At 44.3% G+C, this 19,934-nt stretch overlaps 1 protein-coding gene across 8 annotated transcripts in view; it reads right to left on the bottom strand.

Annotated features, from left to right (window-relative positions):
* HERC3 (HECT and RLD domain containing E3 ubiquitin protein ligase 3) overlaps positions 1 to 17,870 on the bottom strand; it is a 45,282-nt gene extending 27,412 nt beyond the window's left edge. The window contains exons 1-4 of one of the 8 annotated variants that reach the window (XM_048304091.1): positions 17,681 to 17,864; positions 17,097 to 17,290; positions 14,499 to 14,543; positions 12,833 to 13,090 (exon numbers count right to left, since the gene is read on the bottom strand). In XM_048304091.1, the coding sequence (XP_048160048.1) occupies positions 12,833 to 13,058 (226 nt within the window). In that variant the 5' untranslated portion in view covers positions 13,059 to 13,090; positions 14,499 to 14,543; positions 17,097 to 17,290; positions 17,681 to 17,864. Of the gene's footprint in view, positions 1 to 12,832; positions 13,091 to 13,731; positions 13,821 to 14,498; positions 14,544 to 17,079; positions 17,291 to 17,680 lie in introns of those variants that run through there. The other 7 variants (XM_048304089.1, XM_048304088.1, XM_048304087.1 and 4 more) reach the window with 7 other exon arrangements.
* Positions 17,871 to 19,934: the final 2,064 nt, after the last annotated feature.

Raw genomic sequence — 19,934 nt, forward strand, 5'->3', positions numbered from 1 at the left:
GTGAAGCCCCACTTGCCTGTGACATGAGAGGAAAGGGTCATTACATGTCATTCCGTGAAAATGATACCTCACATCACAAACATCCAGAAATCGTTAACATGCTTAGCACCAAAACATGCTTCCCAATTAACCTACATGTCTTAAATGAGTGTAAAAGAAAGGTACCCCTAGGAGGGCTTGTCTCCTAAGACTGGGAATGAGAATATGAGGAGAAAAATCCCTAATGGATGTTATTGAAGAAAAAGGTGACAACTACTTAAATACGTATTCTAGCTGAGGAAAATGCCACCTGAACAAGTGCTTCATTTCACTCAAAATACTTAATGGCAACAGAAGTGCAGTTTACAAGTAACAAGCACATAAATACCTAGGAGGGGTTGAGACCTGCCTGCTATCCAACCATCCTTTAGCCCTGCCATCCAATGACACCCTTGGTCCTGCAGCTCTTTCCAGCAGCACTAACCTCACCCAGTCCCACTGACAATCCCTTACAGGGACACAGCCAGGTTTGAGGGTGGCAACTCAATTTAGACACACAGCTTCCCACTTGGGCCCACAAACACCCAACTATAACACTGCTTGGCAGTCTGGTTTATATTAATTTACATATATAAACAAGGGAGCCTATTTTTGTCTGAGAGCTCTAAACAACCAGCAGCTGTAAGGGCTGATCAAGGTCAATGACAAACAGCAGACAAGGTATCTCAGCAGCACATGTGGCTCTGGCCTCTTCCTCTCAGACATCCAGCAAGACAAACATTACCTGCTGCGCTGTGCCCGAGGCACCACCTAAGTTCACACCGGTGTGTTTCTGTACTGGGACCTGAAGGCCCAGAACTAAAGCTGCTGCTGCTGCTGGAGAAGACCATGCCACCAAGAGGAGAGACGGACAAAGCCATCCACTTCTCCAAGGAAAACCCTTTGATTTACGAACCCATCATTTCACCACTTCACCCTTGCTGGAAGGGTGCAGTGAGCCTTGGCTGTTACCTGGAGCACCTGAGCCCTTGGAAGTGGTCACAAAGTCACCAGCTGGCCCTGCTCCCAAAGCTGCTCCCTGCACACTGCCGAACACTCCAGGGGACATCATGAGTCCGACAAAACAGCAAACGTGGACAATATGGGATGCTGGGGCACCCATAGCAGACACTGTTTTGCTACCTGCAGGCATGTAAAACTTCCCTGCATAAGCAGTATTTGCCACAGTAGGTCTTATTTGCTGCAGAAGGACTACCAGGAGCTGACCCTGAACCACTGGAGCACCTTGGGGATGTGACAGAAGACTCCAGTGTCCAAAGATTAGCATCAGGAGCGGGAGGAGGCAGGACTGTGACCACAGTAGTACTGCAAATAGAGAAAGAGTGCCCTGAGGTATGCAACTGTGGCAAGGACTTCACACACTGGGACACAGAGAGGACATCCAACAGGTTTAGAAATCCCGGGTAGTTTCAGTCCCCACTGGCTCCATCTCAAGTTTAATTTGGCAACACAAATGTGACTTTGCTCTACGTGCCATCCCAAGAGACTAATAAATACCAACTTGTTTTGAAAGGCTGCCCTGTGTCACTGAAAGCCTTCAGTGACTGCACTGCTCACCAGTGGAACAGCGTACAGTCTCACCTGGACTCGCTGGATAACCACAGACAGAAAAAACCCCATGCCTGTCTTGGAGCTGAAGCTCTTTGCCTTTAGAAAGGTGCATGTATGGCCCATCTCACCACCATACATTCCTAAGGCCCTGTCATTAGCAGTTTGCCTGAGAAGTCATGAAGAAATGTAAAGGCCAAACAACTTAAGTTTTACACACTCACATTAATTTCTTTCCAGAGATGGAAAAAAGCCATCCTTCCCCTGGGATCACAGGCTGCCCAGCCAGTCCAACAAGGGTCCTAGTTCATTGTCAGGCTTGCCAAGTCACTGAATGTACCACCTCCCAGCTTACATGGGATATCAAAAACATCTGACAACTACTTCTTTGTTGACCTCACATCCCTTCCTCACATCAAAATATCAGATGTTTTAGTGGTTGGTATACATTTGTTTTACCTTCCAAACCATCACACCACCATTATTCACTCCTTAGAAAAGATGTACCACTGCACTGAGATGAAGGGTACAAAAGGTGAAGTTTATGCTTAGTATTGTGTCTTGTGTAATTGATGAATAAAACCAGTCAAGTGGAGCTTAACAGGCACAATTATCTACAAAGCTAAGCACAACAAAACCCTGAAAACAACAGGGAAGGGCTGAAGCAGTTATGCAATACAATGTTTCAACACCTCATAAAACTTTCAAAAAACAAAAAAACTCAAAAGTTCCAAGAAGTTGACACAATCTTTTCTTCCTGAAGCTGCCAGCTGTCTCAAAACAGCACCAATGCTTAGAAGTCGTTTATCAGGTTTTCATATCTGGTGGAGTTCCAACTTTGATTTCTCTCTTCTGTCCACTTTAACCCATGGATCTCAACACAAATAGGCAATATCAAGGTTTGATTTTTTTTGTTTTAACTCTGTTAGACCTTAAATACACTGTAGCAAAGAATGAGGAAAAATGTTTTCAGGACAGCCCATCTGTGAACGGTGACAGGCCTGCTTCCCAGGAATGCTCTTGTGTTTTCTTGGTTTGCAAGGACACTAGCAAAAGTTGAGGATAAGTGGTGTATGTTTCTACAACTCAACTTTCTGACAATCAGTGCATTTAGCTCGAAGGTGTGGGAATAGCAGTAAAGCTGGGCCAAGAATGAAAACCCCTGACAAGCCATCAGCCCTGACACCATAAATAGAGAGCTTCCCTATTTATAAAACAGGGCCTATGCTTTGCCCCTACATCTTTGGAAAGCTACACAGGATCTTCAGTCTCTGCAACTGCTAGAAGCACAAAGCACTCACTTATACTGCTCTAATTAGAATGAACAGACAATGATTGATTAATTAGCTTTCCTTCTTCTAGTAATTTTATCAGAGAGCTGGTACACCCTTTCTATGTATAGCTTCCAGCTGCTCACAAGACAGGCTTTTGCTAGAGGATGTGGCAAAATCCACAGCCATATGTGTACCAGGATGTACAGGAACAGCACCAGATGGCTTCTACCACCTGGAAACTACAGAGAAACCATCAGTCCTGAGGTTACACCTTCAGTGGCAAAATCTGCATTTCTGGTCAGAAGAAGCTGTGTCTTGGAAGAGTTTCAAGTGATTTCAGTCTGCTTGGACACCTGGCCAAAACTCTTCATTGCCTCCCCAGCTTGACAATAAGCAACTCGGAGCATTTGCTCGTCTCGGTTGTTGCTGTGAGGAAAGTGCTCACAGATTCTCAAAAATAGGTGTCTTACTAGCTTGCCCAGATCAGAAATGGTAGTAGAAACACAGGGAAGAGAGAAACAGGTGAGGTAAAGTAAGGTAAGAAATTCCTCTGGGTTAAATGCTAGCAGCTTGCAAGTCTGAGGATAGATGAGCCAATTTCATTGCTTTGCCATGCTTGTTAATGCAGTCCACATCCACATTGATGATGTGAGAGCACTGTACAACCCACGTCTAAAAATGAGACGTGTGAGATACAATGTTTCAATGCACAAGGCAGCTGAGTATTTAATCAGACACCAACAACGACCTAAATTTCACCTGTATAATCTTTCTATCCTCTGAGTACTGAAAAGCCTTAATTCTTACAGGAAAGCAGCAGAGTTCTCTCCTTTTGGAGATGAATTGCACCAACACATTAAACCATCTAGCAAGGTGAGACTAACAGCATTAGCACTTAGGGAAGCCTGGTTCAACAGCCAAAAACTCCATGAAAATCTGGTACTGCCTTCAACAAGCACAAGAAAATCAGAAAAACACTATGGCCCAAATCTATCAGTCACCACCATTTTATTAAGGCACTGTACAAAAAGCAAGTAAGCAGCAGTGGATCTAACAAATGCCCTGACAAGATTTTTATACATTAAGTAGTAAACTTCAGCTGACTGCTGATCCCCCAGTCTCCAGTGGCGCACCCCAGAGATGCTTTTGCATATGGATATCCTGGCTCTACTTCTAGCCTGTGATGAGGTTCATGATTTCAGTCCTATTGAAGTCAGCCAACTATTAAAACATGAGTGTTTTAATGAAACTGGAAAAAGAGAAAACCAAAGTGCAACAATCAAAATGCCTGCAACTGAAAGTGTGCTAAGACAGAAGTATGCCCAAGATATCTCCCTGCCCTTATGAAGATTTGTCCTTTTTTTTTTTGGTCAGAATAACTTGTGTATTAGCCATTCAATGCTTTTAACAGCATTACCAGTAAAATACCAGCATTTAACCACTAGCAGCACAAGTACACTCACCAACTCTTCCAGAAAACATCTTCCCCAGTGGAAGTGTGATTCTGCCACTTGAAAACTGGTAATTGGGGAGGGGGAAAGCATGCTGTTTGCCAAGGCCTTTTTGCCCCTTCTTGTCTCCCTTAAAGCTCCCAAGAAGGACCCTCTGATTTCCCTCTGCCCACTTTCAACTCTGACCACCCAGGCATCCCAGACTCCTAGCTGTCACAGGCAACATCTGGAGTCGTGGACCAGGATGAAGAAATCAGACTCTATAAACCACTTACACTAAATACAGACTTTGCAAAGCTGTCATCTGCTTTTTGAAAACATAATCTCACCCAGTCAGCTAAAACTGCTCCTGTGGCTTCACTCACACCACCTCTGCAGGCTGTGGTTTGTCAGCAATAAAACCAGAGGAAGGTGCACAGGGAGGAGGCCAGGGATGCTGGACAGTTTCAAGAACACACCTTGGTGACTCTACAGGCTCTGGCATGGCCAGGCAGATGAGACACACAACACGTAGACAGCTGGAACCGCCCTGCCTGACACCAGCTCCACAATTTCACCTTCCTGCTCCTTGCAGAATGTCTCTGTGAAGGTATTACATGCTTGTTGCATCTTGTGCTCAGATTACGTGACACTGTTGCACGCAAGGGTGTGAGAAGCAATGTGCTCTGCACCTGCACAGCACCAGGAGCAAACCCTGTGGGGAGACCATATCCCCACTGTATGACAGCTACCCTCGCTTTCTGCCTGCTGCTCTTCCCCACATATGGCTGCACACCTTATGCTCAAACCTCTAATAGCACGGGGCAAAAACTTTGAAGCATGAAGCAAACAATGTTAACATCAAAATGTAACCTCCTCTGACTTTCAGCAGCTTAAGTTTACTATATCCATCGAGGAGTCTGGGTTTTACAAGTCCAGTTTGCAAATCTTGAGGTCTTCCTTTCCTGAGCATCGTGAACGGTGCTATGCTCGCAGCAGAAAGCAGAGCAGGATGAAGAGAAGCCTAATCAGAGAGACTGACAACAGCAGCAGTGCTGAAGCTGATAAGATTCTGATAATTTGGTTAAAAAGAATGAAATGTAAACAGAGAGTAGACTCACTGAATGAAAAATAAGTGTGGGGGGAAGACAGTAAAGGACAGAGGACAGACCAAAGGAGGTGACAGTCCCCCAGAACACTGTTGATCACAGTGGTGGGAACAGTCCATAGATCAATGCTGAGAGGTCCCAAGTCACAGAAGATTCTGCAGTCCCCTTTCATCCAGAGACACTAGTGACTCTTATCAAGATGATGGTTTACCTGCACAACACATATGGTACTGCTCATTCATTTATTTAGCATGGCTACTTACAGTCTTAAATATGAGAGAGGCTGGCTCAGTTATTAACACTGCCTTCACTTTATAAAGCTGTTTCTGGTCATGTCAAGGCAGGAATGCAAGGGCAAGAAGTGAGAGGCCACCGTGACATCCCAGGGTGTCACTTCACGTATGCTTTGCCAGCTACTCCCCTTCACAGCTGTGAGCAGACACCTACCCTAAGAAAGCAAAGCCCTTCCTCAGACAGAGGCATAGAAAGCCTTCCCCACTTCGCTGCCTTTTGTCTCGAGGACACAGCCTCTCTGAGGAGCTATAGATGCAGAGTGGCATGGGCACAGACAGCTGGAGCAGGCTCTTGGAAAGGGCTGCTCAGGCACAGAGGGCTTCAGTCTGGCAAGCATCAGCTAGCAGAGGGAAGAATCCACCTTCAGACCCTGGAGGCAAACTAGTATGGATAGTTCTTTCAAGAAATAAAGCACCGTAAGTTGCAACAGAAACACAGGGAAAACATGTTCAGAATACCCAGAGAGAGCCTGTTTTCCTCTTCAGGCTATGGCAGAGAGCTGTAAAAGGTGGTCATTCAGCCAGGCTTGCTGGCCACTGGCAGGCAGCACAAAAGCTGTGGCTGGTCCATGACTACTGAGAAACCCCCAATGTCCACCATGTACACCTCAGCAAATCCCACAGCTCCAAAGCAGCAAGTCCAAGGTGGGCAGGATGCACTAAACCTTGGCATGACATACTGAGGATGGACACCAGAAGCATAGGGGGAATTAGGGAAATGGGTGCACAGATGCTGGATTTGACAGGCTGGTACTACGCACTGCAAAGCTGTGACACTTGAGAATCTCACTTGTGGCAGCCCCAGGCTTTGATTAAGTAATACGATTTTCAGAAGCACTTGGTTTGCTCCTCACTCTGTTCCCACTTATTTCAATCCTGTAGTGGTTTGCATGGGAGCAAGACAAAGCCACATGTTTCTGAAAAGCCACACCTGCACAGTGCAGACTCAGTAGAGCACCCCTGCCCTTGCTTTCAAGGGCATTCCCCATCAGCTTTACAAATATTGCTTGAAAATATGTTACTGCAAACAAGCATGGTGACTAGGAAAAGGGAGGTAAGGGATGCAGTCCTATTAAACATTAAAAAAAAATTTATTAATTTTATCTACTGGGCATTCTGAGAAAAGAAGATATGAGCATCTGTACGTTCCTTTCTGGTGAGTTTTTATAGGCAGGCAGCTGTTTAAAAGGCAGGTCAGGTGTTAAAGAGCGAGAGCACATCTTCACAGCTCTTTTCAGCTACCAAAAACACTTGATTTCTGATAAGAAGTTTCACACAGATCTTTGAGATAAAGTCTTATTTCCAACACAACTTAAGGAAGAGTATCGGGCTGCCTGAAGACAATTGAGTCAAACTCAAAATCAACAGCCACCACACTACTAAAATCTCTCCTAGAAGCTGTGACTCTCAACCATACTTACTCAGCTTAATGAAGTCATCATTTTTGTCCAGCACAGACAACTATGCTGACTACAAAAATGGTTGAGGCATTCAGAAAACTTGTGTGTATCACCTCCAGCTTCTTCCCTGCCCTCTTCCTTTGCCTCACCAGACACAGCCACCCACCCATTTTATCCTGAACACATCTTCCAGCTTCAGCATGGTTGCAGGAAAGGGGCCAGTCATTAGTGCCACACACCATGCCAAGGTTGCATGCTCCTTCCAAGCCAGGCAGGCAGACAGCCTTTATTTCATTTGCAGGCTTTACCTCAGCTGCACCTTCAGAAAGCCTCTGAGGAGTACGCATGATACAGGAACGAGGAGTAACAAATATGACATAGATAAATTCAAGTTGAGGTTGCCAAATTGCCCTACAAGCCCTGAGTCAGAAGGCAAAAAGATGGTCATTCTTACTGCAGCTTTGACTTTTGAGGTAAAGAAGCATTAAAATTGTCTCTCTTGGCCTCTGTAAAAACAGATCAGACTGATTGTAAAAAACTAGTATCTTCCTTCCCTGGGCTCATCCTTGTTTTTACCTCTCAGCAAAATGAAATCAAGAGAGAAATCCGGTGGTTCTAGTAATACTTGTGTGTTTAGAGACCAGACTTCAGAGTTGCATCTAAGAACATCTTACAGCCATTTTAGGTGCTCACTAGATTTCTTTACTGTCAAGAAATCAGATTTTTATTTGTTTAGGTTCTCCTAAAGAGCCTTCTCTCTCCTCAGTGTAGGCTCTCCTAGTCCTGCAGTCTCAGAAAATACTAGCACAAGTCAGTTCTCATGATCAAGACCACACAAATTTTAAAACAACTCCCACTATAAACATCTGGCATATTCAAATCCCTCAGCCAGCCAATTCAACACAATGCAGGCATATTTAAGATATCTAAGGGAAAGCACTTCCTTTACTTCTCATTCAACAGAATACCTATTGTTTCTAAATTAATTCTAATTTCTGTCTTCTAATTTTAAAGTCATTCTGAAGCCCAAATGGCATCAATTCCACTGAAATGGACACACCATAAAGCAAATCCACTGCAGCCACTAGTGAAGGCACAGCAGCCTCAAACAGCTTGGTCAGATCCTGCGGCCGGTCAAAGGAGCAAAAGGGATGAGTACAAAGCGACCAGTTTAATTCCGTGGGGTTTTTTTTTTACAAATAACATTTACTATGAGTGCCAAAACATAAACATACACAGCTCTTTGTCTGCAACCTGCTCACAACAAACACAAGCCGTGCCACCTCTCCTCCAGAGCAACCAGGGCCTCCTGCCTGACTTCTTACCCACCGGGAAGAGGCTAAATGACGAAGATCCACACAGACTGTCCTTCCAAGCAGGTGGCACATCTGAATTCTCAGCTGTTCCAGGGTTTATGATTAACAAGCATGCTGCCCTGAACACGGAGCTCTCTGCCACTGTAACCCTGTGCTGAGGCTCAGGACAAGTGGACTCACATTGGAAAAGAAAGGCCACTCAGTTCAGAGAAATCCAGAAGAGCTGGATCCCCTAGGTTTGATTGCTTGTTTTGGTGGTGTTTTTTCTGCTTTTTGAAAGAGAATGAACATGATGATGATATTTCTACCAGCAGCTATGAGCAGATAGATTCCACAATGCACAGAAAGGCAGTGCTCCTCTTCACATTTGCATCCTAACAGGAAAAATTGTAAAAAAAAATCATAGGTTTTTCTGCTGTATCTTACCAGACAAAACGTTTGAGGCAAATTTGGCTTGAGACATTGTTCTGTAACTCTCTTGAGACACTAATTACCAAAGTCCAGGTTTTCTCACTAGCAGAAGTCAAATGAAATCCAAATTACTTGAACAAAACAAATCTCTACAGCAGAAAACAAGTTCCACATCTCAGACTCGAGCTTATATGAAGCTTTACAAACTGCTAACAACCAGCTAGTTGTTTTACACTCCTCTATAATTCCACCCATATCCCAAAAGAGCCTTTACCTTAGGCACCTGGCCTGTCTTTTCTTCTCCAGCATGCATATTCAGATAAAACACTTATCTAAGAATCATCACAGGCAGCCAAGACATCATGGCAGACCTGAAGAAAATCAATCCAAGTGAAATTAAAGGACTGAAAAAGGGGAAATTTAGATACAGTTATGAAGAATAATTTTCTTTTCCTAAAACCACTGCAGTACAAAATTATTGCTTCCTGTTAGAGACGTAATGTATGCTATCATCTGATAAATTTCAGGAAATCAATGCAAACCCAGATTAATTTTACAAAACAGCGAGTTCCATACGTCACTACCAAAACTGCCAAGTTGCTTCTCCTAAGACGTGGTCAGAGACTCTGGAGACTTCAAGAGCCTAACAACACAAGTGAAAATTAGGGCAGGTCAGACAGAAGCTTTATTAATCATGGTCATGGTGAGAGAACTCAGGAACAGCATTCCACCTCTGCATCCTTGCCAAGTGATAGCAGAGACACCAACTATAGACTATTTTGCAGAGGAAAAGGTAAAAAAGGAGGTGAGGAAAAACAACTATGTAAATACTAACAAAGCTAGTTACCCACCCCTAAGAGGTCTCTAAGTATCTCACTAATCACCACAATTTGAAGAAACAATGAATTGGTAAACATTGTGACAAAGTGGGAAACTGGCTTGTGGGAGAGCAGTGGGAGTAATACCTGGTATTACCCTGGTATTAACAAAAGTAGAGAGTTTGAATCGCTTAAAAGCAGTCAGCTTTGAATCAAAAAACCACGTTATTTTAGTTAGGATAAACTTCTTAGGCATCTTAAATCTTAATTTTAGCACCACAATGTAAAATCCAGAGGAAAGGGCACTTCCAGAAAATAAACCTCTACTGACTTACACTCTTTCAGTGGCACACACTCCACCAGTAATTTCTGTTCCCTGCAGAGGAGAGGCATAAGAACCACTTTGCCAGCTGCTATCCCCCTCTCCACATTGCATCCACAAGGTCAGCAGATGTGACCACAAACACAGCTTTTAATTAACACGTTTTCTTTCATTTCAAAAGGTGCCCTCTAAAGGGCTCCTCCAAGAGGAACTGCTGAAATGATTCTGTGGTCACTGCTTGACATCTTCGTGAGTAGCATGAATGAGAAGCAAAATTGAGTAGTGAAAAATAAAAGGGAGGGATCACTCCACCCCTAGAAAGTCATGCAGCCTTCAAGAGGTTCAAAAGCCCCTGCGTATTTTCATGTCTCGGTGTTACTCTCAAATACAACCAAGGCACTCTCTAAGCCCTGGTAAGCATTTCTGAAGTCCAGAGGGGACTCCTCAAGGGCTGCCTGAAGGGGACAATCACTATTGTGTCACAGCCTCCCACATGAGGAGATGGAGCTCACTTCCAGAGCTGGGCAGAGGTCACTCGCTTCTAGCTGCCCTCCCGGGCTGGGCAGGATCAAGCCCACAGGGCAGGAAAACCAAGAGACCTCAGCCCACACTGCCCAGTCCAGCAGAGGCTGGAGAGACGCAGCTGCAATCCTACCAGTTCCTGGCATTTCTCCCATTCTCTACCTCAGACTCCCCCTGACAGTCGTCTTTATCATTTTCAACAGCTCAGGACCCCATGTCCCACACATACATCTTCATCACCTATCAGAAATGGCTTCATTCACAGACCCACAACAATGGAAAACAGAAAAGATGATCTTCAACACGCCTTTCTACACAGAAGGTGCAAGAAGAAGTGGGGGTGAAAGAGGAAGGCTTGATTCTTCTTGGTCCCATTTGCAAAAGAAAACTTAAGAAATTCAGTTCCCAGTGCTGCAAGACAAAGCAGACCCACACAGAGCAGTGTGTGGCATGGGGCTCTCCCCCACTTTACTGTTACCATAAAGGCTGCTGTGACTGTTCACCATAAGCTAAAAAGAGCAGCTGTTCCTTGCTTTACAGCACATCCCTCCCACCTGCCCCAGCCAGCAGAAATCCCACTGCAGCCACTGCCAGTAACGCTATGTTGGCAGAGGAACACCACTTCTCAGGCATGGCCACAGGCTCCTCAGAGAGCAGCACCGAAGAACCTTTTTCAGAAAAAATTAAACCTGTAGGATAACTGGGACTTGGTTTCACATCTTGGTGACAGACCCTAATTTAAGGGGTAGAAGAAGGGCACTTGGGATCAAACACAAAGAACCTTTTATTTCTATTTCAAAATCTGAGATTAGCCCTCTTCTACAGGCCTAGCTGAAAGCAGGATTACCCAGCTGAGAGCAGTCTACATTTCAGCATTCAGGATTCATGAAAACCATTTCCAGCTCTGATCTACTTGCTGTGAAAACTCCATTTTCATCATCAGCTTATGCTTGCTTTATTTTATGGGTAAAACAGCAGCATAGCCCAAAGATGTTTCTCACAGTATTTCTGAAGCAGCCAGGACTGAATTTCTGGGGCCTCTGCACTAGTCTTGAACTAGCTGGGTGATTTGCTGGATGAAGTATCCTCACCAGTTTGAGCTGAATATTCACTAGGCTTGGCTTCCTTTTACCAAGCATCTCACTTATTCCAGATCCTAAATTTACAAGTCCTCAGAAGATGAACAGTTGTTATGCACAGAGAGGACTTAAGCGCTCCTGCTATTCCCAATCTCTTTCAGTAATTGTCTAGAAACTACGTGCAAGCAAAGCAAGAGAGGCCAAATTCAAGGTCAACTCCTCGTCATCCAGCATTCAACACCTACCAAATCATTTTGAGAGAAAGAGACAAAACACACTGACAGAGGAAAGGAGCAATAGAGTCAGTCAGGTCAGATTTGCACATACTACATGGGGAACTGTAGCTATTTTGCATACACCTTCTCTCTCTATCATGCAATAATAGATTACACTAGAAAAGACCCAAGCTCTACAGAGAGTAGCCCGCAGTTTGAGGAATTTTTGCTCCAGCACAGGATTTTTATTGTATTATGGAAAGAAAAATACCTGTATCTTTACCACGTGCCAAAACCAAGAAATTAAAGGAAGGGAAACTGGAAGGCCAACACTCAAAAGAGTCCAGAAGACAGGCTCAGGGTTCCTTCAAATAACAACACACAATTAAACCACCCCTTCGCCCTGGGAAGGAGAGGCAGTAGCTGCTTGTGGTTCTGCAGTCATGGGTTCTGTCCTTTGGAACACAATGAAGAAGATGCAGTTTGAGTCTGGGGAACACAACGCTACAATGACTTCCTTTCCAATTAAGAAAAAAAGTTGACAAGGGATTCTGAAAGAGGGAAACAAAATTTACAAACCCTCTTGGCCAAACTCAAGTTTGTTCTCCACAGCTACACTCAACACAGATCTGCTTGTACTCTTTGGCATAAATGAGAAAACTCCCAGCAACAGCTGAACAGGAGTAGGCATAAGGATGCAGTGCAACTGGAAGGACAAAGCAGAAGACACTCGTGACTCATGGGCCTCTCTTCCTTTTCATAAAGAGACAACATAATGCCAGATAACAAAATCTGCCCTGGGACCATCTGTGCTCGCCTCTGTTTTGATGAATTTCTCAGGCAAAGTGGGCAGACCTGTCTCCTCACCCGTGCTGCTCAGCTTTAGCTTTCCAGAGCCAGCTAGTGTTATTCAGCATCATTACTGTGTTACGTGAGATGATTATCAGCTCTGCTGGCTCCTCCAGCTCTAGAGCAATCAGCACAAAGCAGCTTCCATAATCTTCTCAGCCCACCAGCCTCAAGACAGTTTGAAGTGTATATAAAAAGCAGACTTACCTGGCTTGCTTCCTTCACAGTCATGCCCCAGTTGACCTTTGGTGTTCAAGCCACAGGTATACACCTCCCCATCTTCCAACAGGAACACAGAGTGGTTTCCTCCACATGCCACCTCCTTGACATTTCTATCATGGATGAATCCATACACCTGTGGTTCAGGAATGATGACCTGGAGGTTGCTACCTATCCCAGGTTGTCCATAAGACGAGTAGCCCCAGCATAGCATTTTCTCTCTTTTCAGCAAGTCATGTATCCTTCCTGGGCAAGAGAAACAGGGCAATGAGTGTGAATGAAGCAAGTACACCACAAGTGATCCTACAGAGATCCAGCTGTTCACAGCAGGAGGTGGAAACAACCAGAAAAGGCATTTCCTGCATGACTGTCAGGTTTGTGAACTGTCAGTAAACCATCACACAGACAAAGAGTAATCAAGACAGCTCAGCTGTGGTACTGAATCAGCACCTTCATGCCTTGGCCATCTCTACCTGCAAGGCAGTAGAAATGTTCTGAAACCCAGGAGACCAAGCTTTTACTCTGCAAAATTACTCTGCTTCAAAAACCAAATATCAGACAATGCCCTAAACCAACTGTAATGCTTTTTAGACTAACAGGTCCAAATCTGAACTTTTAGAGTGTCATATTCGAGACCACTCCTAAACAGTCTTTAAAAATTACCTCAAAGGTGGTTAGACTAGCCCTGAACAGGTATTTGTGGTGTACTGGCCAATGCAGAAATGTGTTATTTCTGATAAACAAATATTAAGGAGTACTTTGCTCAATTGAACACAGTCTTGCAGCCCAAATTGGTGCATGTACACACACACAGAGAACTTCAGCCACACACTGAACACACACACCCCTGAACTACAGCAAGAATTATACAAGAAGAAGCAGTTCACGTGGAGCAGCACATTGACAGCTTGGCCCTGACAGCAATGGACAGGTCACGTTGATGCAGCTTGCCAGCAGTCAGGTGTTATCTTTTGCACTGTGCTCAGTGAAAGTCAGGGATTTCAGAGTGGGGTAACATGGAAAGGGAAAAAATATAGCAATATAAATATATAAAATAATAAATATAATAAGAAATAAATAAAATAATAAATATAAAATAATAAATAAAATAATATAAAAGGTCCAAGGCGTGAACATGATAAAGACAACAGGATGCTAATGCATAAAAGCCGGGGGAGAAAAACAGCATTCCATAAGAAGCACATGAAAGATTTTAGTAATACTCCTTTGTCACTCCTAACCTCAATAGGTTTGGGTTATTTGTTAAACATGCTATACTAATAAGACATTGAGAACTCCTCTGATTGAACTGGAAACTAGTTAAAGCTTTTTTTTTTCTTTCTTTTTTTTTTTTTGCAAAGGGAAGAACAAAGAAGATTAGAAAATGAAAGATCTGAGACATCAAGTCTTACGACACACCATGCCAAGTTTTAAGCTAAGGCAATTTGCAGCAGCAGCATTTACTAACTTAGCACAAGATAGAAAAGCAAACGGTAACCCCTGAAGCACCAAAGATTCCTTCTCCCACTCTGAACAGACAGGAAACACATGCATTTCAGTTTGTTCCCAAAACCTGGTGCTAATTCAAGCTCTAGGTATTAGCAATAAAGCCTTTCCTAATCAAAGCCCTAAGCAAAGGGTGTGCATCTCTTACCCTTTGCCTGTCAGCTGTGGTCACTTCCATTGAGGCAGGACTGAGCTGGAAGAGGGAGGGAGAGGATTGGATTTTCCAGTTAGTACTTCATCAGTGGTGCAATTTCCTACCACAAACTGTTTACTAGGATCTCTTATTATTTAAAGTAATGCAGGACCCCATTTATCTCTAGCAGCCCTCCTTCCTCTATAGCGTAATTCAACTCATTCACACCCACGTGTGCTTATCACTGGCCAGCTCCAAAGGACGAAGAGGAAAACGCAGAGGTTACAAGGCTGTGCCTGGTTAAGTCAGTCATGATGTACAGTCTGGATTTGGTTGCCCTAAGCACAAAAGCCTGCTGGAAGAGACCCCCTCTATGCTGGCTACACTAAGAATAGGAATGCTGTGGGACACAAGAAAATTCAAGTGTGTGCATGTGCTTTAAATTGCTGCATTTATAGCGAACTTCATGTTCTATCACACCACCAAAAAAAACCAAAAAACCCCAAACTAAAAATGCATGAGCAGCACCCTGAAGGTGGCAGGGAATAGTTTCAAAACTGACACTGGAATGGCAGAAATCTGGGACTGCCATTTCTCTCAGCCTGGGGAACTGCCGTGTTACAAAGCCATGAGCAGCAATCCTGAAGATCCAAGGATCATGTTCCCTGCTAGGATAAATAGATACTGCCTCTGAGCTGAAAAGATCTCACCAGTATATGACTCGAACTACAATGACATTGTACCACATGATCTAAATATTAATTTGGGATACCTTCTAAAAGGGTACCTCAACAGTCTGCTCCCTACAGACTACAGTCATCTTCCCTAGTGCTAGTTTCATTAAAAATGCTAAAAATACATTAATTACTTTCCTTGTGTTCATATTCCACATGAGAATTTGCTGCTAATAGGCAAGGGAATATGATGTGATTGATAAGAGATGGGTTTTTCACTCCAGCTAAGACACTACTTGAAACAGGAAGAGTTCAAACTCCCAGTAATCCATATAAACACTAGGGTGATATTTCAGAGTTCAACCCTCCGTTCATGCTAGAGGCCAGATTTTCTGAAGCCCCTCATACTTAACAATCCTGACACCAGACACAGAAAATCTGGTTTTCACTAGTTTTTTTAAATCATTTCTATTGACTGCCACCCCCATCTTCTAAACATTTTGCCAATAAATCTCTGTGCAGCTCAGTTTCACAGGAACAGACCAACACTTTCCACTGGAGAGCAAAAACTAACATAGCCACTTAGAATTTCAGTGTACAGGCACAGCTAAATATTTCCAATGGCCTGGTGAATTTACTTATGTGGAAGACATTTTAAAAACCACGACTTTTAAGACTGTTTTTTTTCTCCCCCCTAAAAAAAGCTGCTGGAGGTCTTAATACATTATATATTCAAGTAGGAGCTGTGTCCTGAAACACAACGAGGCTTTAAATGACAATTTCACACTCTGTTTCCAATCTGGTTAAGGCAGTTACTCTTCTTTGACAGTAGAAGAGGGAGTAAAAGTGCATCTTCCACTGCAAACTACCTCTACAAACTGAACACCTTTCTCATATTAAAACAATTACATAAAAAGTTTCTAGTGTAGGCAAGCACTAACAGACATGTGCCTGCACATATACATGTATATACTAAATATATGATTTATATTCACTTGTCTGAAATTTTATATAAGTGATTAATATTCCTAGTGCCCAGCTCAATACACCTTAAAAAAGCTGAATTTTTATCTTCAGAGGGCAAACCTTTAGGGGAGATGTTTTTCTTAAAAGCATCAGTTAGGGATTAAAGTTCACAGTTCCTTTTAAAAACGGGATTGCAAAAAGCACAAGAACTGCAGTACCCAACTACATCACCTATTCCTATTCTTCACAAATCCCAACACAGCCAGCTTGGTATTCATGTTTCAGAGATAAGAACAGATGCAATGCAGTAAAGCCAGTCATTTGCAGAGAAACCCCACATACTTTAAAAAAAAAAAAAAAAAAAAAAAAAAAGAAGGGGGAAGATATACCACCACATCCTCAGAGCTTGACATTCCAGGAATAATTCACCATCAAAACAGTGAAGTACATACATAGCACAGCTAGAGCTAGGAAAACCTCACACTGTGAGGAATATTTTGAGGAAATCTATTGTGGGTGGAAGACCCACCCTCTGCTATAATAAGGTTCTGCTGACATACTAAGTATATATCCTTTGGTGAAAAAAGCCCCGGTGCTTTGGTAAAGTAATAATGCTGCACGTATGATCATGACAGGATGTATTTTATTTTGTCTTTTTTTTTTTTCCTTTTCCTCTCTCTTTTTAAAAGCTCTCATGCCATGCACAGTCTCTCCTCACAATCACACAAACATATTCTAAAGCCATTTCCACTCTGCGCCCTTTCTGGGAAAGTCAGCTTAGTAAATATCACGATTGCAACAAACAACACTCAACGCTCAATGCTCTCTAAACAAAGAGATCTGCCAACTGGCAGGGCATGAATAAACAAGTTTTTCCTTCCCTCTTGTTTGTGAGATTTCAGATAGCAAATGTGTTTCTTCTACCGGCATTGCTCAACAATGACGGAATTTACTACCTCTTTCTGCCACTAACCCTCCGAGTCCACTTTCTTCTTCCCTTTGCCTCCGTTTCAGTCCAACTCAATGTCCAATGCAAACCAGGTTCCGGAACAAGGGAACACAAGGTGTACCAGCAAATGAGTTAATGCAGGAGCAGAGCATTTCCACTGCACAGCCGCATGCCCTCAGATGGAGATGGCCCCACAGACGACATATAAAAATAGACACCTAAAATCAAACATGACAATCCTCTCGCCATCACCTCCATTTTGCAATCCCAGTAAAATCACCTCTCCCTCCCTGCCTTCACCCCGGACACCCCGGGCTCCTTGGCTTCCTGCGGCTGCTTCCCAAGCCCAGACCGACACTTCCCGGCGGGCACAGACCGACCCTGGAGCGACAGCAGCCCCCTGCCCACCCCGCAGCCAGGTGATGCTGCAGCAGCAGCGGCGAGCGGCTCTTGCCGCAGCCGCGTGGCCGCCCCGGGCTCCCCGCCCCGGGCCGGGGACGCGCGTCCTGCGCCGGGGAGGGCGGCGGGAGCTCCCCCGCGCATGGGCTCGGTACCGGGACCGGCCGCAGCCCCACCGCGGCGCTGAGCTCTCCCTCGCCAGCACTCACCGCCACCGACCCCGCCGCTGCCGTCGCGGCGACGAGGAAGTCCCGGCCCTGCTGCCGCTGGGAGTGACGCGCAGCGCGGCCAATGCGCAGGGCGGGCGCAGGGAGGGCCGGGAATCGCCTTCCCCCGGGGCCAGGGCACAGCGTGGGCTCAGGGCTCCTGGCGGCGGCCCGGCTTTCCCGCCGGTGCTGGAATGCCGCGGGAGCTGGCGTGGAGGCGGAGCGCCAGGGACAGCCGGCCCCGCCCGCTGGGGCTGCGGAGCTTTAGCCTTGCCGGCGGAGCGGATCAGTAGCCGCTCTAAACACAGCAGAAATCAACGCGTGAAGTTAAGCGCATTCCAGAATTTAAGCTGTTCTAAATGAAGGTCTCAAGGGAAAGCCAGCTTTCAAGTGTTTGAAAATGCGTTAAGCACGAAATATCGCTTATTAATTACAATAGTCAGTTCCTTTCTCCTAGCCTGTTTCTTCTGCATTTTATGTGGCCTCTGGTCAGCTGGCAGGCTCGTTTGTTTAGGAACTCACACATTTTATACAAAGTTTCAACCTCAAAAAAAAGGTTTGTTGTCAAAGTTTCCGTTGACAGAGAGGGAAAAAAAAAAAAAACACAGAGGCCAATGAGCAAGCAATTATGTAACTCCCGAATACTGATTTTCTGGTTTTAGTACCATCTATTAGAAGAAGACTGTGCTCCACAAGAGCAATGCACAAGTTGGATCCTATTCAGGCCACTAAAATGACAGTCAATATTTGGAGCAAACCTCAGACAGATGTTTGCAAGGGCTTAGGATGGGGGGAAGAAGTCCCTAAGGTAAGTGTAGTGCCCACAAGTATCCATGGCCCTTACACAACATCTCTGGCCGTTTGCAGTGTTTGTGCATTTAGCAGACAATGTGTGACGGATCAGGTAAAAAATCACCTGTATTTGCATGGATTATGTTTGTTTAGAATAAAAAGAGCTGCCCCAGAGTAAAATTACACCTGTGCTGTAACAGCTTTGGCTTAACCAGTGTTACAAGCAGCTTCTAGAATAACAAAAAAGCATAGACAGAAGAAAACATGCTTTCTGTGTTTGCTTTTGTTTCTGTTTTGTTTATTTCATCGTCTGGAGACCTTTGCAAAATAGAGCGTTTCCCTTTACACTCGGTTTCGTCTGTTTCTGATTGCACAATCAAGGAGAAGGTACACACACACACAACAAAAAAAAAAGAAGAAAATGATGGAGCAGAGCCTGGAATTTGTGTGAGAGGGCTAAGAGTCTCTTGTTAAAACCAATTTTTAACTGGTTACATTTCAGCTTCCTGGAGAAGTTTCAAGGCTGCTCTTGCACTTCTCTACAGGTGACACTCAGCTCAGATGAGCGGCCTAAAAAACATCCTGCTGCAGGTTCAATGTACTCTTGCTGCCTGTGTGAAGCCTTTTAAACTCACAGCTGAATGTGATGCTCACTCCTGTTACACTCTCCTGTATGTTTTACAACAGGCACTGCTTGAGAAAATGTAGACACAACCCAGTGTCCAAATTAATTTCAGAAAATCAGAGAGGAGTGCACTACCCTGAAGGTCTTTATATAATATATGTGTATATATATATATATATATATATATATATGTATATAAAAGCACAGATTATTTGAGGACAAATTAAAAATAGCCTTGAAAGTGACTCTGGGCTTTAATCTCCCATGTGATGTTGCATCATGTGATGAGAAGGACATACCTCCAGGCTCTAAATAAACCTATTATCATTTAATCTCTAATGGGTTATTTTGAATTCCGAAGAGAATACATCTTTTGTGCACTTGCACAGCACAGAAGATCACTCTGGATTTCCTACCAGAGGCTTAGAAAACCATAAAAAGGGAAACAACAGCCAGGAGCAGGCTGATGAGGAAAAGCAGGCTAAGCTGCCAAACCAGAAATCTCAGGTAATGTGGCAGCATCAGCCGGGCATAAGATGTGGGCAACAACTTGGGTTTCTGCCAGTTCCCTCTTTCTGCAAAAATACACCTGCAGCAGAGTGGTGCCTTTCCTAGAGGATGTAAGCATCCCTGTGATGTCCTGTTTGTCCCAGGGGGGTGAGGGGGACAGGGATTAGATCTGAGCAGGCCATGTCCCCTCGCTCCCCTCAGCTGGGAGCTGCCATCCTCTGAGGTCCTATTTCCCCTCTTCCCATCAACACTCCCATGCCACCTGCTTTCCTCTACTGCCCTGGTGCTTGTGGTGAGTGCTTGAAGTTTTTTTTACTAATTACTATACTA

The sequence above is a fragment of the Corvus hawaiiensis genome, chromosome 5, assembly GCF_020740725.1.
Source record: "Corvus hawaiiensis isolate bCorHaw1 chromosome 5, bCorHaw1.pri.cur, whole genome shotgun sequence".
Classification (NCBI taxonomy): Eukaryota; Metazoa; Chordata; class Aves; order Passeriformes; family Corvidae; genus Corvus; species Corvus hawaiiensis.